The sequence below is a fragment of the Ochlerotatus camptorhynchus genome, unplaced genomic scaffold, assembly GCF_037179485.1.
Source record: "Ochlerotatus camptorhynchus isolate MF236.1 unplaced genomic scaffold, CSIRO-AGI_Acam_v1.1 ptg000276l, whole genome shotgun sequence".
NCBI classification, from domain to species: Eukaryota; Metazoa; Arthropoda; class Insecta; order Diptera; family Culicidae; genus Ochlerotatus; species Ochlerotatus camptorhynchus.
Window position 1 is genome coordinate 2,131,429 of NW_027040765.1, and position 12,214 is coordinate 2,143,642.

At 44.4% G+C, this 12,214-nt stretch overlaps 1 protein-coding gene across 4 annotated transcripts in view; it reads right to left on the minus strand.

The window, feature by feature from the left end:
• Positions 1-1,722: 1,722 nt before the first annotated feature.
• Positions 1,723-12,214, minus strand: part of LOC135706245 (surfeit locus protein 4 homolog) — a 219,217-nt gene continuing 208,725 nt past the window's right edge. For 2 of the 4 annotated variants that reach the window (XM_065227812.1, XM_065227813.1), the window contains exons 2-4: positions 9,548-9,643; positions 2,439-2,702; positions 1,723-2,380 (exon numbers count right to left, since the gene is read on the minus strand). In XM_065227812.1, the coding sequence (XP_065083884.1) occupies positions 1,883-2,380; positions 2,439-2,702; positions 9,548-9,598 (813 nt within the window). In that variant the 5' untranslated portion in view covers positions 9,599-9,643 and the 3' untranslated portion in view covers positions 1,723-1,882. Of the gene's footprint in view, positions 2,381-2,438; positions 2,703-9,547; positions 9,721-9,852; positions 10,034-12,214 lie in introns of those variants that run through there. The other 2 variants (XM_065227810.1, XM_065227811.1) reach the window with 2 other exon arrangements.

The following is a 12,214-nucleotide window of genomic DNA, read 5'->3' on the forward strand; positions in this document are numbered from 1 at the left end:
GCGTGCCGAGCAGCAGTTGCCTACTGCCCGACTAGATCGATAGAGTATTGCTAGAGAAGCGTCATAGCGCTATAGCGGCCCCTCCCACGAAGTAATGCCTTCGGGCGGTTCCGGTGAGGTCAAGGGCCAAGCGCACAGCGTAAGGTTTACTGGGTTGGGAGTGCAATTCTCCCATCCCCACACCCTGAGTTCATTCTCAGGTGTCTGTGAGCAGATTCCCCTCAGTATAAAAAAAACCCCAGCAGGCCTGGGTTCTGAGGCATAGCATCTCTGATCACGCCTTCCTTCGGTTCATGAGTTGATGGGTCGATATGTAGGATCCAGGTGTGGGAGTTGCCTCCCTGGCGTCGGTAGCATTGGTGCTCACCCACCCTAGTTGACACCAAAATGAAGAAACAACTTTGTAAAAGATACTAAATTGCCGTTCTGGACCACTGCATTGTAGACGAAATACACGTATCTGTCAAGGATAAGCAATAAAGCAAAAAGGTACTGGAATTAAATGGAAATTACTAATCCTTCTCTCTTTCTTCATACAGATATTGCACTATACACATCCACATTCATCAGGATACTTATCATCATGCCGACACTGTGGTCTATAACAAACTACGTAGACAGTTTAGGAGGGGGGGGGGGGGGCAATTATCCATGGCCTATACAAATTAAAAAAAAATTATGTATGTACAATTGTCGACGCATGGGAAGAAGGGGGGGGGGGCGTCAAGAATAAAAAAAAAACTGTCTACGTGGTTAATTAACAGCCCCTAGTAATCAGTAAGAATGTACACATTTCCTTACCTGTCTGTAGAGGTTCTTTCTGCGCACGTTAGTTTGCACAATTTTGGACTTGCACCAGTCAAGACAAATTTGCTCCAAAAAAAAACTCCATACAGGTTCCGCAAAGATGGTGGACAAAATTTAGACTTCATGCAAATTAAATACCAATCGTGTGCCGTACTTTTCCATGTCATAACGTTTGTGTTTTATTAAAAGCGGTATTATCCTTGTGCGTCATGTATACATAATCGCAATTGAGCTGAAGTAATTCATAGTTAGTAACTACCGTAGTTTCCTGTTTCTCGTACGTTGGCGAAATTACCACTTAAGTTAGTACTTTCATACATGGGACATTCAGTAGGGAATACTTCTATCATAAGTAAATTATGTGGCGGAACAAGCAGGTAAGGGCATAACGCTGCGCCCTTCTAAAAAAAAGAATAGTTTTACTAACTAAAGGAAAGACAAATGCTCGTTGGACGAATTGAGTTGAGACAAGAACAGAACAGAAAACCATTGAAAGACAGAGAACGTCGGTTCGGTTTGTATAGGTAAAAATCTAATCAGTTTCTGGTTTTATTTAGTTAATATACTTTTGTTTTCCCTTGCCTTAATATAGTTAGTTCTTTTGTTTTCGTATGGTTTTTTTTTAATTGGATGTTTGTTTGCTTGTTCTTTTTTCGAAAAGCGACATACAGTAGTAGAACTTTACGTTTCCCTAATAGACAGAACCAACAGAAAAAAATGCTCTCACAAACAGGAAATTGAAAGTCAACATTAAGTTCGGAAATAGTCTGAAGTCTTTGTAATCCTTCTGGCCGCTGGCTCTCTGTCTGTCTCGGTGTCGATCGATGGAAGTGTTGCACTTTATCACATGTCGATGGTTCCTAGCTTCGCGCGCGTTATTTTAGGTGGTGTGTCTTTCCAAGTGAGTTCGACGTGTGATGGATCGGTAAATTTTAATAAAATCCTTTTTATAATAAAAAAATCCTATCAAATGAAAAAGTGTTTCGCACGCTCTCTCTCTCTCTTTCTCGTTTTCTCTCTCTCTCAATGACGGAACAATATCAACAATTATTTGCCATGCAGAACCGCCCGCATTTTACCATTTCTTCTTGTGTTCATCCATCGAGACACCGCCGGGGCCGAGCGAAACGATCATCAGCAGTCCACCGATCACGGACAGCGTCTGGAAGAAGTCGTACTTCAAAAAGTCCCTCAGCGGTTTGTAGGCCGGAATGGCCCACCAGGCGTTGTGGTAAAGATTGAGGATCGTCAACAGCATCACCAGGATCAGGGCGGACAGTTTCGTCTTGTAGCCGACCGTCACCAGGACCATCAGGATCGAGCCCAGGATGTCCTGTAGGATCTGCAGGAAGCTCAACTCGAACCGGAGCAGGGTGATGAACATGAATGCGAGCAGAACTCGTCCGGCCAGTTGCATAAAGTTCTTCGGTTTGTTCTCGCCGAGCGAGGGGACTCCGGCGAACAGGCTCCGGGCTTCTCCGCGAGACTCGGCCAGCACTAGCAGCAGGGCACCGATCAGAGCCAGATTGCGCAGCAGGAATTGAATGTCCCACAGGATCGAGTAGGCGACGGTCTACGGAGGAGCATAAGATTAGAACCGATTATGTAGATTTAGAGGGGGGTAAACTCACCTGCAGTACGACGATAAAGAACAGAATTCCGCATGCGATCGTGACCTTTAGCCGGCCCAGCACCATCACGCAGCCACCGACCTGTCCGATCAGGTTGATGAGCACAAACATCGTGGCCAGGAATTTCCCGCAGCCCCAGCTCATGTCCATGTATTCGCGCTGTTCGTTCCACTGTACCCACATTCGGATGCCATCCTCGAGGAAGGTCGCTATCAGGCAGAGCCGCGCCACGTGCGGTAGGACGTGTTTACCCTTTCGAATGATCTGTTGGTCCATGTGCAAGGTTTTGGAAAATTTCGGTTGAGTTCAGGTATAACATACAAGGGGGAATTAAAGTCGGTGTATAATGAGTCACGCCAAGAGAAAAACAGTTTAACTCGCATCACGGTTTTCGAAAGATTCCCTTTCTTTTCACTTGGCAACAGAGGACTTCTACATCAACTTCAAATGACTTCTAGCCATAAATAAAAATAGCGGCTGTAGTAAATCATTATATCAGTGATTTTGTCAAATTATCTTAACAAAAAAATAGTAGAAATTCTCATTACTGGTCATTACTAAACGTATCCCATGACAAATTAATGCTCACTGCGTATTTATGATCATTTCTCGATTATATTTTATATTTTATTGCAATACCTTTCGTGGACCTTTCATAGCATCGTAATGTTTGTTTACTTTGCTCGATAGGTAGCCGGTTTGACAGTTCAATAGGTAGACTTGGCTTCACTCTTGGCGTGACTCATTATACACCGACTCTAGGGGGAATGACTTCGGTGTCAACATTTCCTTCGATAATCTTAATTGATTTCCACTTGGGCAATCCCGGCAACACTGGCCCAAATACCCATATTATGCAAATTTACTGCCGAGCTTAGAAGGAAAGTGAATTTACGTAAGAGCAGAACCAGTTTGCATACATTTTATAGCCACCACGAAACGACAGACGCGTCTGGGTGGAGCCTACCTGCTGCGTGTGTTAAGCCAGGTTTAGATGTTTCATTCCGATCGGGGTGAGACTTGCCTCGTCTAAACTCGACTTTACAGTCGCGTGTGAAACACGTTGTCATTTTTCTGTTTCTGCCTCATCGATTAGGGTCGGGGACGATGACGATAATCGATCTCGATACGAATGACGTAGCCGTTAACTATTTACGTAGACGCGTGTCTTCCCCCCATGTATGGGGAACGATGATAATCGGAAATTGGAGGCATGTTGATTGTTTTCCACCGTCGTCACTTATCAGCAGCTATATTGACTGCGGGGCACTCTTCTTCAAGCACAGTGAGTTGGTTGGTTTGCAATCATTCCGATTTTTACGTTCGATTGTAGAAATGCTACGCTATCGTTACTGATTTTACGTTAGGTCAAGGAGGGTGATTAATTAGCAATGCTGCGATTGCTTCAGGCGGTACTGGACATTGATTGTAGATTTGAATAATTTTGAATTTTTCGAGTAAGAAAGACCGACGATGCGTTCGTACTGCTTTCTCAACGGTGAGCACTTTTGAGCTCTTCCAAGTTCTGCCATGTTTTGCCTTTCTTCGTTATGTGGGGTTTACCCGGTCTAGCCTTTTGGAGTTGTTCCTCCGGGTTAAATAAAGGACTTATGTCCGGAGCAATCGCAAAGATATTTTACGAGCAGATATCTACCGATAGGGAAGATCCAGAAATGACGTAGCACTGTAGAGTGATCAGCTATGTAGAAACATACGCTACAAGAGGGAGGTTGATGCTTCATGGAACGTAAACAAACGTTATACGTTTGTTTACGTTTGATGAAGCACCAACTTTGAACTCCCTTGTATCGTATTTTTCTACGTGGTTGGTCACCCCAAAATGCTACGTCATTTCTAAATCTTCCCTAATGTTTTAACGCTGAGAGTTTCCTTTTTGTCTGGCTTCACTTCCTTACATTCCCATCCAGTTCTCTAAATCCAAGGCTCTCTGTGTCACAAATATCTTACAGAAACTTTTAAATTGCCTTTGAGTGTTTGCCTGTTCTGTTGAACCTGTGCCTTCCGGAAGTTGGCTATAACCCGTATTTCCTTTTGTCACAAGGACCACAAAACTAAGGGGCTATACTCGACTCGTTTCGGTACAGACATTCGCTGCAAACAGTTCAACATGAACATTCTTGGTGTTAACCGATTACAGCAGAGGTCACAGGATCAATCGCATCTCCATTGTTATTTCGAACCAAGGAACAGTATAGAGTAGCAGTAGTTCCGGGTTCCGAAGAAACGTGCTTAATCATTTGGCTCCGGAAGTACTGGACCTTAGATCCCAAGCTAATTGAAGCACCCCCTCGAAACGTAGGAACATCCACGAGCCCCTCATTAAACTCTGTCAAATTTATAAGGCGAATCAACACAAACATAAACTTTGACAGATTCAAGTACGAAAATGGGGTAGGCTCAGGGGGTAATCAACTCTGCACACTGTTCGACACGCTTGGGCACACGTTGGGGATAGAGCAGGAATGGCGGCCATACAAGTCATGGGCAGGTATCCCATTCAACAAGTGATGGCGGGCTCATACGAAGGTTTCGTGATCGCCAAAATCAATGGAACCTATGTATGTAGTTGCCAAGCACCCCCGAGATGGACAATTGAGCAGTTCCACCAGATGCTAGATGGGCTCACCGGAGAGCTCATTGGACGGAGACCAGCCGTCATCGCAGGAGATTTCAATGCTTGGGCAGTGGATTGGTGGAGCAGGTGTACCAACGCTAGAGGGTATAGCCTGCTGGAAGCTCTGGCAAAGTTGAACGTCAGTCTAGCCAACTTAGGAACCATCAGCACCTTCCGCAAAGATGGTAGGGAATCCATTATCGACGTCACTTTCTGCAGTGATGCAACGTGCTAATGGCAAATATGAACTGGAGACTGTGCGAAGAGTACACACATGGTGACCATCAGGCGATCCGGTACAGTATCGGCGAACGGACACCGGTGGAAATGCGGAGGACAAAAGTAAGCGAGCGAAAGTGGAAGACGAAGGCATTCAATAAGGATCTCTTCATCGAAGCTCTAAGGGTAGACAGCAGCGTCCCGGGCCTAAGCGCGAACGAGTTTACCGAATCATTAGCAAGGGCATGTGACACAACTATGCCGAGAAAGCTGGAGCCAACGAACAGGCGGCGTCCAGCTTACTGGTGGAACGAGGAAATTATCCCCCTCCGTGCTACTTGTCTTCTAGCCAAAAGGCTCGTTCAGAGAGCAAGAACGGAAGCAGACAGAGAGGAGCGCAAGGTAGTGTTCCGAGAGGCTTGGGCTTCACTGAACCGAAAGATAAAGCTGAGCAAGTCAAATAGTTTCAAGGAGCTGTACCGCGAAGCCGATGCCAACCCCTGGGGCAAAGCATTCCGAGTCGCGATGGCGAAGATCAGAGGTCCAACGATGCCGGTTGAAATGTGTCCCAACAAGCTGAAAGTCATCGTGGAGGGACTTTTCCCACAGCATGACCCAACGACCTGGCCACCTACACCATATGGCGAGGAAGATGAAGACAACGTTGAACAAGTCTCCAACGAGGAACTCATAGCAGCAGCGAAAGGGTTGAAGGCGAATAAAGCTCCCGGGCCCGGATGGAATTCCCAACGTGGCGTTGAATGCGGCGACGTTCCCGGACATGTTCAGGATGGTGCTGCAGAAATGTCTGGACGAGGGTCAGTTCACTGATAGGTGGAAGGTACAAAAGCTTGTGCTGTTGCCGAAGCCCGGCAAACCGCCGGGGGATCCTGCATCGTATAGGCCAATATGCTTGCTGGATACTGTCGGAAAGCTCTTGGGGAGGATTATCCTGAACAGGCTGACGAAATGCACGGAGAGTGAACAAGGATTGTGGGAGAGGCAGTTTGGATTCCGGAAAGGGAGATCGACGGTGGATGCAATTCGTACAGTGATCGACAGAGCCGAGAAAGCTTCCAAACAGAAGCGGAGAGGAAATCGATACTGCGTCGTGATTACGATTGATGTGAAGAATGCATTCAATAGCGCCAGTTGGGAGGCCATCGCTAAGGCGCTCCATAGAATGAGGGTTCCAGACTACCTCTGCAGGATTCTAAGTAGTTACTTCCAGGACCGGGTCCTGGTCTACGCGACAGACACGGGACAGAAATCGCTCAGAATCACGGCGGAAGTAGCACAAGGCTCTATTCTAGGTCCGACGCTGTGAAACCGAATGTACAATGGCGTGCTGATGCTCAAGCTGCCCAAAGGAGTTGAGATCGTTGGAAGAAGTGGAAATGCTGGCGGCCGAGGCGATAGATACGATTGGTAACTGGATGCAAGGAGCGAAGCTGCAGATAGCCCACCACAAAACAGAAGTGATGTTGGTCAGTTACTGCAAAGCAGTACAGCGGGCAGAAATCACCGTTGAAGAGCACACCATTGTTTCGAAGCGCGTGCTAAAGTATCTGGGAGTGATGATCGACGACTGGTCAAACTTCAACAGCCACATCGAATATGCTTGCGAGAAGGCGGCGAAGGTCATCAACGCAATAGCCAGAATCATGCCGAACAATTCTGGTCCAAGCAGCAGCAAGAGGCGCCTTCTGGCTAGTGAGGTCCAGCCTGGATTGAAGCGCGGAAAACGAAGCAGAACCAAAGGAAATTGAGCAGTACGTTCCGGCTCATGGCCATGCGAGTCGTGAGTGCGTACAGAACCATTTCGATGGAGGCAGTATGCGTTATCGCCGGTATGATCCCAATCGGCATATCGATTCTTTCGACCTGGGTGAACAGGAAGCATGGAGAAGTCAACTTGACGCAGTTCCTGTCTGGTAATGGCTGCTTCAGGAAGAAGCTGCATCGGTTCGGACACACAACGTCACCCTTCTAGAATCACCAGAGCACGTGATCTTCGAATGTCCTAGATTTGATGCTGTGCGAGAGGAGATGCTCGCCCTTAGCATGGAGAATGTCGTCGAAGAAATGTGTCGAGATGAGGGCACCTTTAACGCCGTCAGCAGAGCAGTAACGCAGATCATATCAGCGCTGCAGCGAAAACTGGCGAGAGGACCAGCTAGAAAGTAGTAATGTGCTCACACAAGTGCGAAGTGAAAGCCGAAGCCGCGAGAACTCTTCGTCAGAGTAGGCTGAATCCACCACCGGGGTTAACCGAGTAGAACGCGACGCTGGGAGCTAAATGGCTCACAAATTGGAGAGACGATCAGCAAACTGGAAGCGCCAATTAGCTGAGGTAAAGTGAGGTTCGTAATACACGGCAGTAGAACTGCATTTGCGAAGCTTATCTGCTAAATGTTTCCAGATACGTCGATTTGAATAGTTATGCTTGATTTGATGTCTTCGGGATTACGTACTTCTGGAGTCGATGACCTAGTTCAAGGATGTTGTTTGTAGCGTGTGATTGAACTACTGTGTTTCCTGACTTAATAACGAATATACGTTGTATACGAGGACCCCGAATACAACGTATGACTCGTCTAATTTTGCATAGCATTTGCAATGCAACATTAGATGAACTATACGTTGTATTCGGGGTACTCATATACAACGCATATACGTTATAAGTCAGGTAACACCGTAGCGCCCGTTCGAATTCTGGTTTTGATTTTGCCGGGGAGCATTTAACAGGCAGCTGGAGGAAATTTCGTCCACCATCAAACACATTACACATTCATTTCTGCACATGTTTTTTTTTGACGAATCGAGTTTGCTGGAACACCGTATAGGTTGGATGGCATCGAGTTACTCTTCCTCTGCCCGCTCCGCTCACGTACATGAATGAGAATGAAGCTTAATGTTTATCAGCACCCACAAAATAAATTGAAAATGAAAACACAATCACAAAAGTTATTATAACTTCCGGGTTGCCAAACTCATGGGATATTGACATCTTGATTGGTACACTTGGGCCTACTTCGGCACGTTCGGCACAGCAAAATCTCGTGGCACAGAATACCCCTTGGGTACGCTTATAGATGTACCCGGGACCAATGGGCTAGTCAAGAAATAAGCCAATTTAAAATCGTTAGCTTCGCATTGAATGTTGCTATTGTTGTCATTATGCAGCCGTGTAGTGGTCATCATTTCGTTTTGGCTATGTTAAATTTCTTCCATTTACATTACTCAGATATATTATTTAGTTCTTCGTTCATCACACTAAACACTCATGAAAGCTGCTGGCGATACGAAGCAGTTGTAGACTGTATTGTTATTGACTTCCTTCTTGGTTGAGAGTTGGATAACGAATGGTGTTTGAAGTCTATATGCTTGACACGTTTACATTCGGTATTCTTAGACATCGCAATACATCCTTGATTGTTTTCAAAAAATAACAAATGAATCATCTGCACTGAGCTGCTTTAAATCTTACAAGAGTCCTTTCAGCCACAGTCCTTAAGATGTAGTAGCGCTTAAGACTACATACTCAGTAGGGACTTTGGATGTTAATCTAAATGCATATCTGTGACATCTGATGAAAAATGAATGCAGAAGCTTGACAAAATGATCAATTGAACACGGCGAATGAGAACGACCCAAATTTGAGTTTAGTTCACTCATAATCGCCAAAAGTGCAGGAACTCAGCGATGAGTAAATTTGTCTCATGTTTTCCCAGAATTTTCCAGGAAATTTGGTTCGTTTTCATTAGCCGTGAACAAACAAATTGACAGCTCTTTCCCATATACAAAGTCCCACCCAATACCCTTTAAAAAACCCAATTCAAGCTTTCACTTTCATGTCACGTTTACACAGCATAAAAAAGTGTGCTATGGTCAGGATTGTGCTACATTACGCCGAACGGCACTCCAAATGTAAAAAGAACGATCAGCAATCTAAAGACGGCTGAATCTCATTCGGAGTAATATCGTTCAGGGATGTGACATTCGGGGGTAGCACAATCCTGACCAGAGCACACCCTTTTTTTTGCTGAGTAAACTTGACATGCAAGTGTGTATCAAAAATAGTTTCGCTGTAATCATAAAAATACACTTCAGCATTGCTGGCAGCCCGGCCACTCATGTTTTGTAAAATTCGCTTTCAGTTACCCATCTTGACCTTTACTCTCGATGCACAAGATTAACTTTTTTTTTTGACACCTCAGCCAACCAGACAAACCCCGTTTTCCCGCACACTCACCTGATCCGCCACATCCTCGGTCTTCTCCAGATATTGATTGGGTATGTTCATGGCTAAATGTTGCTGCTATTGGCTCAAATCTTAAATAATCGTCTACTATTCGCCCTTCCTTTCGTCGTCGGATGGTCCCCACCACCTCACAAAACAGACGTTCGTTTCACAATCTTTTACCACTTTTTTTTTTGAATCGTGTCCAAATCGCCACCACCATCCACCGCCGCCGTCGAATCGAGAAAAGAAGAAACAGAAACTCATTAGTGCCAGAATTCGGACCCGAAAAACGATAACCACCGGATCAAACCTACCACCAGGAAGCGCACGGTACCGGAAATCCCTTCCCGGTCGTATATCCCGAATTGAACGTAAATTTACTGGGGATAACCCTTTGCAAACGGAGAGCCAGACTATCTCATGTAAACGACACCGTCACTCGATAGGGGCAAACGAAAGAGCAAATAAATCCAGACTGTCCGACTGTCGTGTCCGTCTCTCAATCTGTTGATGTGTAATTATTGCAGTTTTCTAGCAGTTTTTCTCGCTCGTGTCTAGGCGTGCCCTGTGGGCTTCGATGACGTAGCTGTCAACCACGTGTGGGTATCTGCCCTGCGGATTCAAGGTAATTATAAAAATATTCTCAGATAATCTCGTATTTCTCTCACAATTAACCACTTCATTCGAGCTGTTTAAATGACGTTTACTACCACTCGAACTTTGAAATAAAACATTATTTTGAGATGTTTTCTTCTACAACCACGAGAAAAGTAGCCAAAATTTGTGCGTTTCATAACAAAATAGAAATTAATTGGTCCAGTTTTGTGAAATCGCTGGTAGAAAGTCACGCCAAAACTGCTTGACAAAGTGGTCAATTGACCACTTTGTCAAGCAGTTTTGGCGTGACTTTCTACCAGCGGTTTCACAAAACTGGTCCAAATAATTTATATTTTTTTAAGAAACGCATAAATGTTGGCTACTTTTCTCGAGGTTCTAGAAGAAAAAATCTCAAAGTGATGTTTTATTTCAATGTTCGAGTGGTAGTAAACGTCATTTTAAGTGCTCGAATAAAGTGGTTAATTCCATCGTTGGAAACATTGTTAATCATTGAATAATTGAGTAATTACAAAGTAATTCCTAAAATTATTCAAGTAATCGTAGTAATTTCGGTAATCGAGAGTAATGAAAGTAATTTCAAAGTAATAAGGTAATCTCAATTAATTGAAAAGTAATCAGAGTGATTTTTGGAAATCTGACTGGCACTGACCGGTTATTAACGCTGAGATTAACGGCTTTTAGACACCCCGCGCAGATAAAGCACACGTTATTTCAAAATATATAAAAAAAGGAAGAAGGGTCTGTGCTTAGGGGCAAGAACGGAAGGTTGACGTAGGACCAACAATCAATACGAAACTAACGATTTTAAATTGGCTCACTACTTGACTAGCCTATTGGTCCCAAGCAAACGATTAACGTATCCCATTCTAGTCAAAATTCTACTAACGCAATGTTTGTTTTGATTCGCTTTGAAAGTTTGACAGATAAAATGAGGGGTTATTGGATTTTTCTATGTTTCGAGGGGTGAATCGATTAGCTTGGGACCGAAGAGAGTACCAGAGCTGAGCCAAAAAGTTGAGCACGTTATTTCGGGACCTTCTAGTCTTAGAGTTACCTCTATGGTAGGACCGCACTAGTGGATGGAACAAATATGTTGATCATTTAGTTCTTACCTTAGTTTTGAATTGGTGGCCCTGAAAAGGGCCGGTTGTTTTTCAAATGGTGGCCACACCAGTGCAAGTCGATGTCGACCGGATGACAGTGGCTCGGACGGCGACCTAGTAATGCTGCCTATTGCGGGAAGCCTTTCCTCCGGTCGATGTATTTTCGTCGTCATCCGTCGTCTTCGTATTGGTGCGATGCGTGCTGTTCCAAGAAAGGAAAAAATCTTCACTATTTATTTATTCATAATTGAATCATAGATACCAGCAATAAATACGAAACTAACGATTTTAAATTGGCTCACCACTTTAGTAGCCTATTGGTCCCAAGCAAACGATTAACGTACCCTATTCTAGTTGAAATTCTATTACTACACTATGTTTGTTTTGATTCGCTATGAAAGTTTGACAGATAACATCAGGGGTGTGTGGATTCATGCAGAACATGCAGGGGTGAGTGAAATAGCTTGGGACTGCTTGGGACCGTTGTTCTAGTACTGAGTGAGCCAAAAATAATAATGATTTTCTTAGGGACCCAGTGGTCTTAGAGTTACCTCTATGGTAATACCACAAACGAAGTGACAGACGGAGCGGCTCGAAAACTTTGGTGACTAACCTGCTATATCAATTTTTCAGTGTACCACATGACAACACCACTACTACTGGATTGTACCACATGGCAACACTACTACTGGATTGTACTAGCAATTTCACCAAATGTATTAGAATGTTTTGGTTCTATCTCTTTCACTCTACTCAAAACTGAAATGCATAAAAAATGACAAAATGATACACTCTTTGCACACTGTCAAAGAATCATTGTACACAAAATCAACTTTGTTCAAATCAAAACAAAAAAACTAACCCATCTGGTGCATGATGGCACAAGCTTCCAAGAAAATTCTACTACAATGAACCACATTATTTTAATGGATTTCTTCGCCAGTTAGTCGTCTGT